General features: G+C 45.0%; 1 protein-coding gene across 4 annotated transcripts in view; it reads right to left on the bottom strand.

The window, feature by feature from the left end:
* The window catches only part of SNUPN (snurportin 1), a 44,665-nt gene that overhangs the window by 13,379 nt on the left and 13,418 nt on the right, over positions 1-17,868 (bottom strand). For 3 of the 4 annotated variants that reach the window (XM_083712239.1, XM_083712241.1, XM_083712242.1), the window contains 6 exons: positions 15,503-15,659; positions 9,425-9,529; positions 7,785-7,881; positions 5,697-5,794; positions 4,663-4,740; positions 180-260 (listed from right to left, as the gene is read on the bottom strand). In XM_083712239.1, the coding sequence (XP_083568365.1) occupies positions 180-260; positions 4,663-4,740; positions 5,697-5,794; positions 7,785-7,881; positions 9,425-9,529; positions 15,503-15,659 (616 nt within the window). The remainder of the gene's footprint in view (positions 1-179; positions 261-4,662; positions 4,741-5,696; positions 5,795-7,784; positions 7,882-9,424; positions 9,530-15,502; positions 15,660-17,868) is intronic. The other variant, XM_083712240.1, reaches the window with a different exon arrangement.

Here is a 17,868-nt window from a genome sequence, read left to right as displayed (position 1 = left end):
TATTCGTCCTGAAAACTTTATTAATGGGGGGGGGGCAGTAAGCAGTATTGCTTAGCTGGAACCTGTTGCCCCTGGGGCTCCTACTCTCCAGGTTCTTTGGGGGGGGGTCTTCTCCACCAGGAATACAAGTCTTGGGGTTGAAAGAGACAGAGCTGTGGTGCCAACAGATGACTGCTTACCTCAAAGGGGAAATCTGTGGCCAGAACCTTGCACAGGCTTTCCGGTGTGCAGGAATAACTCTGCAGTCCCACAAATTTAAACTGAAAGGGAAGAAAAAGAAAAAAAAGAAAGATCAGAACTACAAGTGCTCACATCTGAGACTCTCCCATTCATCTCTCAATGGCTGAATGGAGCCTCCAGATTCAGAGGCAGTGTATCTCTGAATCCCTGTTGCTGAGAAGGCTGCTGCCCACAAGGAAAGGGCTATGCTCCCCTCACTGGAGGAATCCTCTTTGGTGGGTGACCTGGAGCTCCCACAGCAAAGCATCTTAGAGGAGCAGCCTGGGGGCATGCCCGAGGGACCCAGCTCTCCCACTGGAGAGCCATGGGCTATGTGGCTGGAGGGCCACAGACTCCCCATCCAGATGGGCTTGGACTCCCACCAGCCCAGCCAGCATTAGGATGGTTATTATTGTTGTTGTTGCTATTATTATCAATAATAATTTAATTTATACACTGCTATAAAATAAATAGATGGTGAAGATGGGTGTTAGACACAGAACATACACATGGAGTTGGGGACCCACATTTCTTTCTTCAACAAGCGTTTAAACGGTGTTCAGCTCTCCAAAGTTTCCCAGAGAAGCAGTCAGCTGGCAGTGGAGAGGAAAATCCCAAGAGCCATTTCTGAAATCTTTCCAGACCAGAAGCCCTGTGTGGTTATAAGGGGGAAACCGTATCTTTGTGTGTGTAAACCAGAGAAAAGTGGGGGTTGGAGTGTCCAAGAAAGAGCATAGCTGGCAGGAATCCTGAAGAGGAGCACCCTATGCTGCAGCATTTTGTTGCAGCAATTAGTCCAGGGGTCAGCAAACCTTTTCAGCAGGGGGCCAGTCCACTGTCCCTCAGATCTTATGGGGGGCTGGACTATATTTTGGAGGGGGGAAATGAACGAATTCCTATGCCCCACAAATAACCCAGAGATGCATTTTCAATAAAAGGACACATTCTACTCACATAAAAACATGCTGATTCCTGGACCATCTGCAGGCCGGATTGAGAAGGCAATTAGGCTGGATCCGGCCCCTGGGCCTTAGTTTGCCTACCCATGAGTTAGTCCTTCAAACATAAAAGTCATCCACCTGAGACTAATGTTCTAAGGGGCTCTTTAGCACACTGTGGGTCAAATCAAGCAGTGTTCCTTTTCTTCATCAAAGCCTTCTACAAACTGAAACCTGGAGAGATGTGCTATTTGCTATTTCCCTGTACAGAAGGCAGACAGATTCTGCCCCTGCCAGCTTCTCCTGCCCACAGTATAGGCACCAGGTGAACGCCCCCCCCCCCCACCAAAAGAAGGTAGGTGGTTTCTGTTTACATCTGCCTTTGTAACAAGGAGATTAAAAGCAGGGATGAAGTCAGCTAATACCCAAATAGTAAGGAAGGAGGCACACATAATTTAATCTTCCGGAAGGTTTGCCTTATGCCCGGAAGGTGATATTTCACCATTGGGAGATGTTACTGTGTCCAAGATTGGCAGGTCCAGGATAAGCAATTCTTTACTGAATTGATCTACATCATATACACTGGGGTGGGGAACCTCAGTCAGGGGGCCAAATCCTTCCCAGACCTGTAGCCAGAGGAGCTGCTTTATAGATGTTTAATTTCTTCTTTGCAATGAGAAGAGAACAAAATTGTATACCTTGCAACTAGGCTGCTGCATTGCTGGCTGGCAGCTGCTTAGCAACTGGAAATAATACTGCTACTAGTAATAAACATTTAGACCTCCTGCCTGGCCCCCGGAAGTCCCCCCAGGCCATTCCCCTAACTGTTTCTGCTTTGTACCCAGAGTGTTTTTTCCTGGCTGCGATGTTTCCTTGAACTCTGATCCCGCCTCTTGCTTGTCTGGATGGATAATAATAATAATAATAATAATAATAATAATAATAGAAGATTATTTATACTCCGCCCATCTGGCTGGGCTTCCCCAGCCACTCTGGGCGGCTTCCGTTTAGGGCTTTAAAGGTCAGCACCAACACTTTGAATTGTGCTCGGAAACATACTGGGAGCCAATGTAGGTCTTTCAAGACCAGTGTTAAATGGTCTTGGCGGCCACTTCCAGTCACCTGTCTAGCTGCTGCATTCTAGATTAGTTGTAGTTTCTGGGTCACTTTCAAAGGTAGCCCCACGTAGAGCGCATTGCAGTAGTCCAAGCGGGAGATAACCAGAGCATGCACCACTCTGGCAAGGCAGTCTCCGGGCAGATAGGGTCTCAGCCTGCATACCAGATGGAGCTGGTAAACAGCTGCCCTGGACACAGAATTGACCTGCGCCTCCATGGACAGCTGTGAGTCCAAAACAACTCTGAGGCTGCGCACCTGGTCCTTCAGGGGCACAGTTACCCCATTCAAGACCAGGGAGTCCTCCACACCCGCCCGCCTCCTGTCCCCCCAAAACAGTACTTCTGTCTTGTCAGGATTCAACCTCAATCTGTTAGCTGCCATCCATCCTCCAACTGCCTCCAGACACTCACACAGGACTTCACCGCCGTCACTGGTTCTTATTTGAAAGAGAGGTAGAGCTGGGTATCATCCGCATGTTGATGAACACCCAATACAAACCCCCTGATGATCTCTCCCAGCGGCTGCATGTAGATGTTGAAAAGCATTGGGGGGGGGGGGAGGACAGAATCCTGAGGCACTCCTCAAGTGAGAGCCCAGGGGTCTGAACACGCATCCCCAACACCACTTTCTGGACACAGCCCAGGAGGCAGGCATGGAACCACTGTATGACAGTGCCCCCAGCTCCCAGCCCCTCTAGACGATCCAGAAGGATGTTATGGTCGATGGTATCAAATGCAGCTGAGAGATCCAGCAGAACTAGGAAACAGCTCTCACTTTTGTCCCTAGCCTGCCTCTGGAGATCATCGACCAGTGCGACCAGGGCAGTTTCAATCCCATGATGAGGCCTGAATCCCAATTGGAAGGGATCCAAATGGTCCGCTTCTTCCAGGCGCGCCTGGAGTTGTTCAGCAACCACTCACTCAATCACCTTGCCCAAGAATGGAAGATTTGAGACTGGGCGATAGTTGGCCATCATGGCCGCATCTAAAGATGTTTTTTTAAGAAGGGGTTTAATAACCACCTCTTTCAGCAGATCTGGGAAGGCTCCCTCACAGAGAGAAGCATTCACCACCCCACGAATCCCATCGCCCAGCCCTTCCCAGCTAGCTTTTATAAGCCAGGATGGACAAGGATCAAGGAGACAGGTGGTTGGTTTCATGCGTCCAAGCAGCCTGTCCACATCCTCGGGGGTAACAGATTGGAATTGATCCCACACAACTTGACTAGACAGGACTCTAGCACTCTCCCGCCCCGGCCCTGCTCCCACGGTGGAATCTACTTCTTCCCAAATCTGAGCGACTTTATCTGCAAAAAACTTTGCAAAATCATTGCAGGAAATCTTGTGGCCCGTACTGGGCCCCAATGTAGCATGTTGTTCCACTAAATTGTGAACCACCTGAAAGAGTCTCCTGCTGCTGTTTTCTGCAGATGCAATAGAGGCGGTGAAGAAAGTCTTCTTCGCCGTCGCTACCGCCACTTGGGAGGCTCGACATTGAGCTCTAACCCATGTCCGGTCAGCTCCAGAATGAGTTATCCGCCACCAGCACTCTTGCCATCACAGCGATTGTTTCATTACCCTCAGCTCTGAAGAAAACCACGGGGCTGTCCGGGCTCCATGCAATCGGAGAGGGTGTTTCGGAGCCAGACAGTCAATAGCCCTGGTTAACTCCACATTCCAGCGGGCCACCAGGGAATCAGCTGAAAGGCCATCAACATGGGATAAAGCATCCCCTACCACTCTCTGGAAACCATTTGGATCCATTAAGTGGTGGGGGCGGACCATCCGAATCGGTCCCACCTCCCCGCAGAGGGGAAGGGTCGCGGATGACAAAGAAGGGTGGATGATCCTGTGTAGAAGCTACAACATGGTGCAAAAGCGAAGTCTATAGCTTTGTTCTCTGCACACTGTTGCCTCTGGCCCTGCCCACCAGCAGCATGTGGCCCTCAGAAAGCTGCCCAGAAGGGAATGTGGCCCTTGACCTGAGAAAGTTTTCCCTCCGATATATTGCCACAGCAAACTCTATTCTCCATGCGTCTGCCAGCCCTTGCGCATCCAAAACCAACAGCACCCAAGCACAAGGAGAAGGCATCAGCGAGTTTGCGGGTAAACCCAGAGGTATGCAGAAGCACCCACACAAAAAATAATAATTAAACAATATTTAGGGAAGAACACCCTGCACCGCAAAAAAAAAAAGCAGATTGAAGGCTGAGCATGCTGGCTGGTGGCAGGGGAGGGGGGAACAGGACAGAACACCAGGGATGGGGAGGGTAAATGGAATGGAGTATCCTGTAAGGGGGCCCTGAACAGGAAGACTTTACAGCAGATTATTTCCTTGCAGGTCTCACTTGTCTAGAACATCCACACTTCTGGGCAAAAAGGACTTACTGGATTAAGACGGCTTTTCTTTCCCAGGCCATCCTCTTCCTGCATTTTTGAATGCAGCCAATAGAACCTGAAGTCTGTCTGAGGGGGGAAAAGAGAGGAGGAGGAGGAGTTTGGACTTGATATTCCACCTTTCACTCCCCTTAAGGAGTCTCAAAGCAGCTAACAATCTCCTTTCCCTTCCTCCCCCACAACAAACACTCTGTGAGGTGAGAGACTTCAGAGAAGTGTGACTGGACCAAGGTCAGCCAGCAGCTGCATGTGGAGGAGCGGGGAAGCAAACCCGGTTCACCAGAATACGAATCCACTGCTCTTAACCACTACACCATGCTGTCCAGGAGGGTCATGTTAGGGGACTAAATGATAAGCAGCAGCCTCAAGAGCTCTGCCCTGAATATGGAAAATCCATCTGAATTTCTATGAGCTCCGCATGGAACAACCCCAAAAGGAGGCAACACAGAAGCTTTGTAGAAGCAGAGCAACTGCTTCTGCTCTGGATTGTGAAGCAAACTATAATGACTTCAACAGAATCCCTTATCTTGCTAAGCTCTTTTGTTGGTTATAGATTAAAAGAAAGTATATGGAGAGGTGGCCAAGACAAACAGGGATCCACTATTTAGGGCTAGTCTTGATCGCCATGCCAAAAACCGCAGTCAGCTGAAGATTGGAAGCTGCAGCCAGCGCAGAATGCTGCAGCATGGTTGCTGACAGGAGCGAGGCCCTGTCAGCGTATTATCACCTCTGCTCAGAGATCTGCACTGGTTGCCCATTTGTTACTGGGCCATGTTCAAGGTGTCACTATTAGTATTTAAGTCCCATAATGGCTTGGGTCTACTTTGCTCCCAGAATTGTTTTACCTCTTATATGCCCCCCATTAAATAAAAAAAATTAAAATTTAACTATGGGGCAACATCTCCAAAAACACCATTACAGGTGAGTTTTAGCAGAATCCAGGAAGTGTCTCAGAAAGGGAACAGAGAGGAGGAAACAGCTGCCAGGGATGCAAGCCAGTGGCAGGACCAGAGGCAAAAAGGTACCTGGCAGTCGTACACAGGGTGTCCCCGCCAACACATCACATCGAGGATGTAGTACATCTGCTGGGCCTCGCTGTAGATGCAGTCCAGGATTGTGTATTCTTCACACAACAAGAAGCAAGAGATTAATCTCGGCCAGTGGTTCCCAAACCTCTTTGGGCCACTGTCCCTTGCTTCCATACACTTATCCCCAGTGCTCCTTACCCTATAACAGGCATTATTCAGAATAGTTGTTTGCACAACCACTAAAGAAGAGAATTACACAATAAAATTCAAAATTTTGTTGTCGTTTAGTCGTGTCCGACTCTTTGTGACCCCATGGATCAGAGCACGCCAGGCACTTCTGTGGCGAAGTTGCCATGGCGAAGGGGCTTGAATAGCTCAGAGAAGCTCTGAACTATGCCGAGCAGGGCACCCAAGATGAACAGGTCATAGTGGAGAGTTTTGACCAAACGTGATCCACCTGGAGGAGGAACCGGCAAGCCACTCCAGTATCCCTGCCAAGAAAACTCCATGGACAAAGACAACAGGCAAAATTCAAAATAGGAACGAATAATTCCACATTTTAAATCCAGTTAAAACTATTTGCTTTAGTTAATTCAGCCAAACTAAGGAAAGTGATCCTGAAGTTGCAAGAAAACAATGTTATAACTATGAACAATACAAATATGAAGAAACTTTGATCAAATTTACTCTAAGCTGTATAAAGCTCAAAGAATCTGGGGGGGGGGGGCAGGGTCGGATAGATGATTACTTGCAAAAACAACATCCAGCAAAAATCTCTCTCTCCCAAAAATAGATAAATAAAAATCAATGGCCCTTTAACAATTCAGGTGTTATGTGATGCTATTAAACAATCCAAGAAGGAAAAGGTACAGCGGCCAGCTGCTAACTATCAATTTTTTGAAGAACTTCTACAACCCTTACAACAAGGACAATGAATAATATACTCATATACCAGATAGCTAAAAAGAGGCCAACATCCCACTTATACCTAAAGAGGGACAAGATTTGACCTCAGTAAAAAAATATCAGCCAATCTTATTACTGAACAGTGACTATAAATTATTTGGAGTGATTTTGGCAGCAAGTTTTTTTTTTTTTTTACAAGACTGGTCATGATGTATAATTTTTTAATAGATTTTTTATAGATTTTTACCTAAAAGACAATTAAGAGACAATGTCAGAAATATGTTAGATATTTTGGAGTATTCGAACTGTCAGAACAAGAAGCTGTATTGATTTTTTGGGATACAGAAAAAGCTTTTGACATTGTGAACTGGGAATTTCTGTTTAGAGCTTTGCAAGAAATGAACTTTGGAGATTTCATTAAATGGGTGAAATTGATTTATTAAGCAGAAGACAGCTCACATAATTGTTAAAGGAGAATTAACAAAACCTTGTGAGATACAGAAGGGAACAAGGCAAGGGTGCCAACTGTCACCATTGCTTTTCATTTTGGTTTTGGAAGTCTTGCTTAGAGATATTAGACAAGATGAGAGAATTAAGGGGATAAAGATTAAAAAGGGAAACTACGTTAGGAGTTTTGCAGATGATCTGAAAACCCACTACAGGGAGAGGAAACTCTTATGAATAAATTAAAGGAATTTGGCATGCTAGCAAGTTTTAAGGTTAATCATTAGAAAATAAAAATTTTAATAAAGAATATGACTACAGAAGAACAAGTCTTTGACAGAGAAAACTGAATTTCAAATTGACAAAAAAGTAGAGTACTTAGGTATTAACCATGAGAAATTTGAATTGTATGTTGTTTCAAAATAATTATGTTGAGACGTGGGTGGAAATTTAAGAGATGTTAAGATGGAATAAATTATAACTGTCCTTGTTGGGTAGAATTTCTGCGATAAAGATTAATATATTGCCCAGAATGATGTTCTTGTTCCAAACAATACCTGTTATAGCTAATGACTTATCGCTCAAGCAATGGCAAAAAGAAAAGAAAAAACCCATGGAAGGTGGGTAATGAATGGTACACGAAAGTTGGTTTTGAGTAAGGACCTGGAGTGTCTCTTTCAAGCAGATCTTTGCCCATTGGGAGATTGCAAAAAGGGAGGGGAATCAAGAAGTTACCTTTCCCTGTTGCTGAAGTACGGCGACTCCCACCTGGCAAAAGAGAAGGGAATCGGTTGACACAGAAACCGCTTTTGGTGTAAGCTGCAGTGGAGCCCTGGAAGGAGAGAAGAGAGGGAGGAGGAGGAAGGGATCAAGAACAAACAAGAGTGATTTCCCCCCCACTGTAAAAGGACTTCCTAAATTGTATACTCCAAGTAGAGCGGGGGGGGGGAGGCCCCCAACCCCCACATATATTTTATTATGTTTATATCCTTCCTTTTCTTCCATTGTGGAGCCCAAGGCAGTATTGCATGTGGTAGTAGTAGTAGTAGTAATAATAATAATAATAATAATAATAATAATAGTAACAACAAGAAAAATAATTGTACCCCACCCATCTGACTGGCTTGCTGCAGGCACTATGGGTTGCTTCTAACATATATAAAAACATAACAAAACATTACACATCAAAAGGCTTCCCTATCCAGGGCTGCCTTCAGATGTCTTCTATAAGCCAGATAGTTGTTTATCTCCTTGACATCTGGTGGGAGGGCATTCCACAGGGCAGGCATGACTCCCAAGAAGGCCCTCTGCCTGGTTCCCTGTAGCTTCGCTTCTCGCGCGGTGAGGGAACTGCCAGAAGGCCCTCGGTGCTGGATCTCAGTGTCCAGGCTGAACGATGGGGGTGGAGACGCTCCTTCAGGTTTTCAGACAACCGCCTGTTCAGACCCAGAACTGCTTAGCTTTAGCCTCATGTGCCTTTAGACCAGCTAGCTTCAAACCTTTCACACTCAGGACCCACTTTCAACCCAAATATGCATTTGGGGACCCATTTCTTAATCTTTTTACCATATATTTGCATGGTAGTAGTACTCCTATTGCGACCCACTTTGGATCAGGCTGTAACCCACTAGTGGGTCCTTCCCCACCAGTTGAAGACCATTACTTGAGACTGTACCTTGGAACTGTATTACTGTTGAAACTCATTGCAGTGATGGCTGCTCTCATTTCTTTTTTAAAAAAGAAACATATTAAGAGAAAATCATGGTTTTTTTAACAGCAGGAGTGGGGGACCTCTAGCCCATGGGCCAACTCTGGCCTGCCAGGCCATTCCTGGCAAGTCATGCCAACAGATGCCAAGTGGATGCTGGAGGAAGGATGGAGAGATTGGCTCCCCCCTCCGCCAGCTTGCTGACTCACCTATATGGAATTCTTTGTCACCTACAGTGATCATGCAAGTTGTTAAAAACAAGGCTGGGATCACAAAAATGTTAAAGGCCACAAACACAATGCACAATTAAACAAACCTATCAACAAAACAGTAGATAAGAAGCAGCAGGGAAAACAAGTTCTTAGAAATCATCAAAATACTTTTTAAAATGGAGTGTGTTTTTTAAAAATTAAAAAAATGCTCTGTTAAGCCCTGTTAAAATGCAGCTTGTTCAGATGGGGTGAGATGGAACAGATCCATTTCGTAGTCTTGGAGGAGTTTCACATGCAATAAGCCTTTGGACATGGACGCAAGAGTTACCTGATTTCAAAGGTTCCTCAACCCCAGCTTGCCAAGCTATTAGAATGTGGCAGGAAGACCATTTACAAAGCAGCAAGATAAAAACTCTTCCTTGGTTTGGCTTGTGGTAGAAGCCGCGGTCTCTTACCTGAGATGCCACAATAAGAGCCCTCTTCCCCACAGGACACACCACCAGCAGCCACTCCTGCACCAAATCTGGGGGCACGTCAATCAGCCATTCAGACAGCATCAGCTACAAAGGCAGTAAAGAAAATTGTTCACCTGGTGCCTGCCAGACACTGTAGGACTACCACTCCCATCAGCCCCAAGCAGCATGGCCAATGGTCAGGGATGATGGGAGACGCAGCTGGAAAAAAGTGGAGGCACCAGGCTGGGAAAGCGTGGCGCAGAAGGAGAAATGCAACCAGAAACCTTACTGGTTAAAGCCAGGCCTGAGATGGCCATAACCCAGCGGCAGAGCACTTGCTTAGCATGCAGGAGGCCTCAGGTTCATTCTCCCCTGGAAAGGACTTCCGCCCAAGAGCCTGGCAACCCAGTCAGTACTGAGCCAGCACTGGATTGATGCTCTGAGGATACCTTCTCTGTTCCTCTTTATTTTTATTAATCCTGGCCCAAAGAGCCACTAGATGCAGCAAACACCAGAGCTGCCACAATGAAGCAAACCGCAGAGCTCTAGGCACCTCTTGGGGTTTGAGATGGAGGAAGCTGCTGTGGTCAGGAGTGTTGAAGTTTCAAATTCCAAGAATGAGGGGTGCTAAAAAGTTGCAATGTGGCTCAGGAATTCTAAAGATACTTTGGTAAAACTGATTGATAAGATTGACTGCTTGGTAAGTAAAATATGTGTAAAATTGCATATAAAAAAATGATGGCCAAGTGCTTGAAGTTTTATTATTCATTATTATTGTTGTTATTATTAATCACTTTTCAGAAGGTAAAAGTAAGTCTTTCATTTTCTGAAAGCTGTTTATATGCTTCTTAATCAAAGGTAGACTTACTAAGCTAAATATTTTCCAATCACAAAAATAACTGCAAGTGTGAACTCACACCCAAAAACATATTTTTAAGATCCCTCACTGAAGAAATGTACAAAAATTAAGTTTCTCCCCCTAAAATGACAATTCCTGCCTACTGCTGTAGCTCTAAGCCAGGATTCCTCAAACTCAGCCCACCAGAGACTACAATTCCCATCATCCCAGACCACTGGTTCTGCTACCTAGGGATCATGGGAGTTGTAGGCCAATAACATCTGGAGGGCTGAGTTTGAGGAAGGCTGCTCAGTCTAAGCCACTTCTTTGGCTGGCTGGCAAGAAGGGAGAAAGAGAAAGCATATCGCTCAGCAAAGGCTGATAAGAAAGGCCTCCTTTTGCAGAGAAAGCCATAACAAGCTGGCACCTGCATTGAAACAGAATGTGCTTCCCAAACCAGTGGAATTAGGGTATAAAACTTAAAGAACCCGGGCTGCATTTGTTCCTAGAAAACTAAGCAAAGAAAGTAAGTCGAAGGCCCTCAACAGCCCTCACAGTAAAGCCAACCTTTCGCCTTCACCCCAAGGGCTCAGTGAGTAAGCCCTGCACTGGCAACTATGAAGGACTCTTCAAATTTAAAATGAAACTTCAGCATCCCAGGAATGCTTATGTCGCAGGGCTAGAGGGATTTGAGGATAGAACCATCCGTAGGGGGAGACTAGCTTTCTCCTTGTGGCTTGTGGGCTTTTGCTATCATTTTCATATGACTTTTTAAAAATTCCTTCCCTATTTATTACACTGAGTATTATATATTCCCTTTTTGTGGTTCTTTCTTGCTAAATTACTTCAAAACTCACAGTAATAATGTGATAGGAATTTTATGGTCTTAGATATATGGCAACGTTCATAACCACACGTACATAGATCAGCACAGGAAAGCCAACCTGGAACCATTTTGATTCCTAAACTGAGCAAATGTTTCTCTGCATGGTCAAAATGGAAAAGTCTCCCCATTGTCTCTTTCCTCACAAATCCTGTCTTAAGGACACATTTAAGATACAAGGTGTGAGCCTGTGACCTGGCCCAGGAAATAAGTATTTTACCACTACAAAAGAATGGCCAGGCTCCCCAGGAAATCCAATCAAGTAACCTGCCAGACAGGAGATAAACAAGGACAAGAGAAAAACAACATTTAAATTTCTGTGATGTAGGTGGGATGTATCTGAGGGGTGGTCTTAGGTTACACCCCTTCTGTGATGTATGCATAATGTTCTGGGGGTGGTCTTGATCTACAGGGTGGCAATTTCAATAGTCTTTATAAGGCCTTGCAGGCCATTGTTCTGGGTCCTCTTCCTCTCCTGCGTGTGAGGGGAGCACCCTGTTGCAACAGATCAATAAAGATCAAGCTTACTAGCTGCTTTGCTTCTCAATATTCTCTGGTTGGCCTCTGTTATTTTCTCCTACTAATAGGGAACCTATGTAAGGACTCTATATGGGCTCTTGGATACCCCATAAGGGAAAAGGGCATATTTTTATTTACAACAATGATTAGGATAATTTAAAATGCAGGGTTTGATTTTCATTTTAGTTTAAAAAAAGCAAACAACCCTGCATTTTTGTAAGTCATCTGGAGACTATTTTTTATTAGGAGACTCATAAATGAAATAAAATCAATAAATGAGAAAAGGTCACATTAATATCACATAAGGGTCATCCCTCAAGTAGTTTATTCTTTATGTTTATTTTCCCACTTTTCCTAGGTTGACCACTGTACATGAGTAAACTCTTTAATTAAGCATAGAACTGTAGAGTTGAAAGGGTCCTCAGGGTCATCTAGTCCAACCCTTGCAATGCAGAAATCTCAAATGGATCTCAGTTTCAGTTACAACTTTCAAGCTGTATAAACACCATACATTTAAAGAACATCCCCCTTAACTCCAAAAAGAACAATGGGAAATGTAGTTTGCTAAAGGTCCTAGGAGTTCTGTGAGAGGCAAACTACAGTTCCCAGGGTTTTAAATGTATGGTGTGTACATAGCCTGAATCTGTGGCCCTCTGCAGTTCCACTTTCTCTTTCTATAATGCTCCCAGATGACCATAATTCCATTGCTTGTACTCAAAGCCACAAAGGAGAAAAATCAAATAAGGTTGTAGTCAACCAAGTTCTACTCAGAGGAGATCCACTGACATGAATGTACTCAAGTTAGTCATGTCCATTAATTTCAGTGGGTTTCCTCCAAGTATTCTTAGGATTCGATATAACCCAAAATCTATTAACATTGTACCAACTATGGTACCAACTGGGTCTGTCTTGCAGCAAGTTCTCTCTGGGTATCAGTCTGGCTCTGTTGATCTGTTGTCTAACTTCATCTGCTGGGTATTTTAGACAACAGATCAACAGAGCCAGACTGATACCCAGAGAGAACTTGCTGCAAGACAGACCCAAAAAAGAAAATAACAGAACACCTCTAGTCATCACATACAGCTCCCAAGTTAAAACAGTACAACGCATCATCAGAGATCTACAACCTCTCCTGGACAATGACAGTTCTGTTTCTCAAGCTCTGGGAGGAAGACCTTTCATTGCCTACAGACAGCCACCCAATCTTAAACAACTCCTAACCCACAATAATACTACAACCAGACTTAACATGGACACTGGCACCAGAGCCTGCAATAAACCCAGATGCCAACTTTGCTGCCACATACACCCAGACAACACCATTACTGGCCCCAACAACATCACACATACCATCTCGGGACTATTTAATTGCTCATCGTCTAACATCAAATGCCAACAGTGTCCTTCAGCTCTCTATATTGGACAAACAGGCCAAACCTTACGCCAAAGAATAAACGGACATAAATCTGACATCAGGAATCACAAGACAGAGAAACCAGTAGGAGAACACTTCAATCTCCCAGGACATTCTATACAAGATCTCAAAGTAGCTGTTTTACTACAAAGGAATTTCAGAAATAGACTGGAAAGAGAAGCTGCTGAATTGCAACTTATTACCAAACTTAAAACCATGGAGAGACCTGGTCTGAACAAAGACATTGGATTCTTATCTCATTATACATGACAAAGCCATTTTTCACCTTCTCACCCCTTGCTTTTTCCTGTAAGACCTATTGCAGTCGTTAAGAGTCGTCAACAGGCTCATCACAGCTATCTGCCAATCACCCATTCCCACCACCCTTCTGAGTAATACCCCTCCCCACCTTCTCACTATATAGAAGGGTCTGGTAACTTCTGTTTCAGTGTATCTGAAGAAGTGTGCACACAAAAGCTCATACCAAGAACTAACTTAGTTGGTCTAGGTGCTACTGGAAGGAATTTTTTTGTTTTGACATTAAATGGTGTTGGATTTATAGTCATTCATCAACAAACATTTCCTGGAGAGCTTACAACACAATATAGAATAGCATTAAAAACCAATGGCAAATGACATGAAAATATTTCCTTCCCTAAAGAAAGGAAAAATTGTTCACAACCTGGATTTAAAATATAGTGTGAAAGTCTATGCTGACTATATGAATGCACCTAACATATTAATTAGGACCGTATCAGCAAATAATAGAGGAACTGAAACCATGCATTGTCCAAGGGAGGTACAAATCTACTTCATTCCAACACCAAACTAATTGGTTTGATTGGGATTGTAAAAAGTCTCCTACAGTTGCAAATACGCCAGAAAAGTCAAGACAAATCACTCTCCAAAGATTATCAAGGAATTTATAAATAAGAAACACAGGAAGCAAATAAGGGATAAGAAAAGCGCTTTTCAGAGACACTTTTGGCTTAGCTCCTCTCTCTCTCAATATATATAACTCAGCCTTTGGGGGGGGGGGAATTAATTTATAATTGTTTGAACAGAGATAATTTTTATCAAGTTCCCAGTTTGTTAGATTAGATTGGGGGAAGTACCGTATTTTTCGCCCTATAGGACGCACTTTTCCCCTCCAAAAATGAAGGGGAAATGCGTGTGCGTCCTATGGGGCGAATGCAGGCTTTCGCTGAAGCCTGGAGAGCGAGAGGGGTCGGTGCGCACCGACCCCTCTCGCTCCCCAGGCTTCAGAAAGCAATCCGCAAGCCTTGCAAGCCTGGCGGGAGGTCCCGCGGGCTCGCAAGGCTTGCGGGCAGCAGCCTGCAGCCCACAAGCTCGGGGGACAGCGGGGAGGCGCGCGCCGCCACCCCGCTATTCCCCGACGTGATCTGGGGGCTGGCTGGGGGGAGAAGCAAGCTTACTTCTCCCCATCGCCAGCCCCACAAGCTCGGGGGATAGCAGGGAGGCGGAGCGCCGCCACCCCGCTATTCCCCGACCTCATCTGGAGGCTGGCGGGGGGGGGAGAAGCAAGCTTACTTCTCCCAATCGCCAGGCCCACAAGCTCGGGGGATAGCGGGGAGGCGGAGCGCCGCCACCCCGCTATTCCCCGACCTCATCTGGAGGCTGGCTGGGGGGAGAAGCAAGCTTGCTTCTCCCCCCCACCAGCCCCACAAGCTCGGGGGATAGCGGGGAGGCGGAGCGCCGCCACCCCGCTATTCCCCGACCTGATCTGGAGGCTGGCGATGGGGAGAAGCAAGCTTGCTTCTTCCCCCCCCCCCCGCCAGCCCCATAAGCTCGGGGGATAGCAGGGAGGCGGAGCGCTGCCACCCCGCTATTCCCGGACCTGGTCTGGAGGCTGGCGGGCGGGGGGGGGGGGGAGAAGCAAGCTTCTCCCCATCACCAGCCCCACCAGCTCGGGGGACAGCAGGGCAAGCCGCTGCCCCACGGAGGCTAGAGAAGCTGTTCCTAAAGGCAGAAGAGGGAGACGGAGCGCTCCGTCTCCCTCTTCTAGCTTGGGGATGGCTGCGCAAACCTGGGCGGGAAAAAAAATTTTTCCCTTGATTTCCCCCCCAAAAAACTAGGTGCGTCCTATGGGCCGGTGCGTCCTATAGGGCGAAAAATACGGTATTTGTACCTCATCTTTTTAATTCTGACCCACTTCCTCAGGTAGATCAACCATTAGGTTCTGCTCTCAGAACCACAAGTCTACAGCCTCCTGCCTCCACTCTAAAGAGCCAGAAACTTGAATTCACATTTTGCTAACAAATAAGGCTCTGGGGGAAATTATGTCCCAGGAGGGAAATAATCAGAATGATACCTCATATACACAAAAGCAACAAGGGCTGGCTTCTATTTGGAGCCCAGTTTTCCCCTTGCTCAGTTTTCCTCTCTGCTACCAGTCCCCCTCACCTGGTTGGCGTAGCGTTTTGGTAGCTTCGTCCCGACTTCCATCTCCATGTCTGCACTGTCTGCCCCCTCCTTCTCCTTCTCCTCCTCCTCCTCCTCGGTGCCTGTCCAATCATCCTCTGCCAGCCTCCTAGCATGGTTGACATAATCCAATCGCTTACTTGTCAGGAGAAAGAAAAAGAAGGAAAGATTTGAAATTTCCTACCAACTTAGATAGGAAAGAAAATTCTTTATATCCTTTTCCTGCTGCCCAGTAACAATAGCTTTCGGGGTGACATACAAACAATATTTTTTATTTAAATATATTTTATTTAAAATATATATACAAAAATTTAAAAAATCCAATAAAACAAGGGTAAAAGACAAAACAAAACAAAATCAGTAAACAATGCAACTACTGTATTAGAACAATCCACCATTCCAAAGCAGAGATAGTAAGGAAAATGTCATAGAACAATAAATTAAGGAAGAAATGCAATAGCCCTAAAGTGATCAATTCCATAGTTAAAACCATTATACTAAATCCACCGTGCAGCTTTTGTATGGTAGCATCCTGCCTTCATAAGTCTGCCTGCCAGGCTGACACTTTCTGTCTCATCTGAACTTTTCATTAACATAGGGTTGCCGTATTTCAAAAAGTGAAAATTCAGACAGAAAAGTTGATCAGCTTTTTTTTTCTTTCAAAATCTCGATTTTTCCCCCTTTTTTGCAGTCCTAATTAACACTGACTTTGATGTCTTGCTATGGTCTGTTGGTTTCAATCTGAGCTGACCAATTTTATTCCATGCTGTGAATTTAAGATCTTCCCTCCACAATTTTTGCCATTCTGAGAGTTCTAGATCTCTTTCCCACTTTCCATGGCTGATTTTACCTCCTCATACTCCACTGACCATTCTAATAAAATTTTATACATTTTGGACAGTGTTTTGTTGTCATTATATATCATCTATATCTATCTATCTATCTATCTATCTATCTATCTATCTATCTATCTATCTCTATCTCTATCTATCTATCTATCTATCATCTATCTATCTATCTATCTCTATCTATCTATCTATCATCTGTCATCTATCTATCTATCTATCTATATCTATCAAATTTTATTCAGTTTATTTACAACACGTATACACACACTTGTCAAAATGAACATAAAAATAATAATACAGAATCAAGAGAGAAACAAACAACAAGACATAAAACAAACCAAAAAGTACTAATAAAACATAACATATGAAAACTTATGCAAAACAAATAGTCATACATCCCCCCCCAATATTTCAGTTCTTCTTTTCTTCCATTTGATTTAATCCTCAACATGGTTCTTTTATCGTTTTTGGTAAACCGTCTCCTTTTTAGTTCATTATTACTCCTTTTTCTTTGTTTTTAACTTAAGTACCATAAATTATTTTGCAGAAATCAATCAAAATAAGTCCAAGTATTAATTTGAGGGCACTGCTATTAAAAATATTCTCTTTGTTTTACCCATTCTTTTTGGAATTTTTGTTTGGTTTGACCCCTAATTGCCTCTGTCAATCTGGCCAATTTAATATAATAAAATAATCTTTCTTGCCATTATTTTTTTGTCGGGATTATTTCTTTTTTCCAATTTTTGGAAATTAGTGTTCTCGCCACTCCCATGGCGTAAAGGAATATTTTCTTATTTTCTCTGGCAGTATCTATGTCTAGTATGATGGGATAATGAGCTGCTTGTGCGTAAAGCTTGATCCCTCCGGGTTTTGGCTAGCCAGCCAACCTCTGTCTCTAACGGAGCCCCCAAAGCATGGCTCCGTCAGTCGCTGGTAGAATCCGACAGTGGGCGTCTACGGAATCTATTCCAACATAAAAGTTCCTTGACGGAAACGCGTCGTCTGGATTCTTGGCGCGACAGTTTCCGGCGAGGAGTGGGGGTGCTTATGGGAGGATCTGAAACTCCTCCGCTGTTACTGCTGGAAGAGTCCCTGAGCCATGCCTCCATCTCTCTCTCCTTAAGACTTCCCGATTTCCCCCTACTGGTGCCTTCCTCCGCTGCTGACTCTCTCCTGCCTTCTGAGAGCCTCTCCACCTCCTGTCTTTCCAATGGCAGTTCCCTGACATCCACCTCCCCTCCAGGGCCCCCTTCACCCCCTCCCGCTCCCTTTCCTACTGGCGGTGAGGGTGGAAAACCCCGGAAAGAACCCTCTTCATCATCAGAGGATTTGAACACTTCTCTCCACTGCCCCCCTTCTCTTCTCTCTGTGTTCTCTTCCTCGTCAGATTCTGCTCCCTCTTCCTGCCCTGATTCTGGGAACCCTTCAAATTCCTCTTCCACATCGGTTGTGCCAAAGTGTTCCCTCCTAAACCTTCCCACGGGCTGAGGTTTCCTTGGA

The sequence above is a fragment of the Podarcis gaigeae genome (genome assembly GCF_964106915.1).
Source record: "Podarcis gaigeae genome assembly, chromosome: 14".
NCBI lineage: Eukaryota > Metazoa > Chordata > Lepidosauria > Squamata > Lacertidae > Podarcis > Podarcis gaigeae.
The sequence above is the reverse complement of the archived record's forward strand: the minus strand, read 5'-3'. Positions and strand labels throughout refer to the sequence as shown.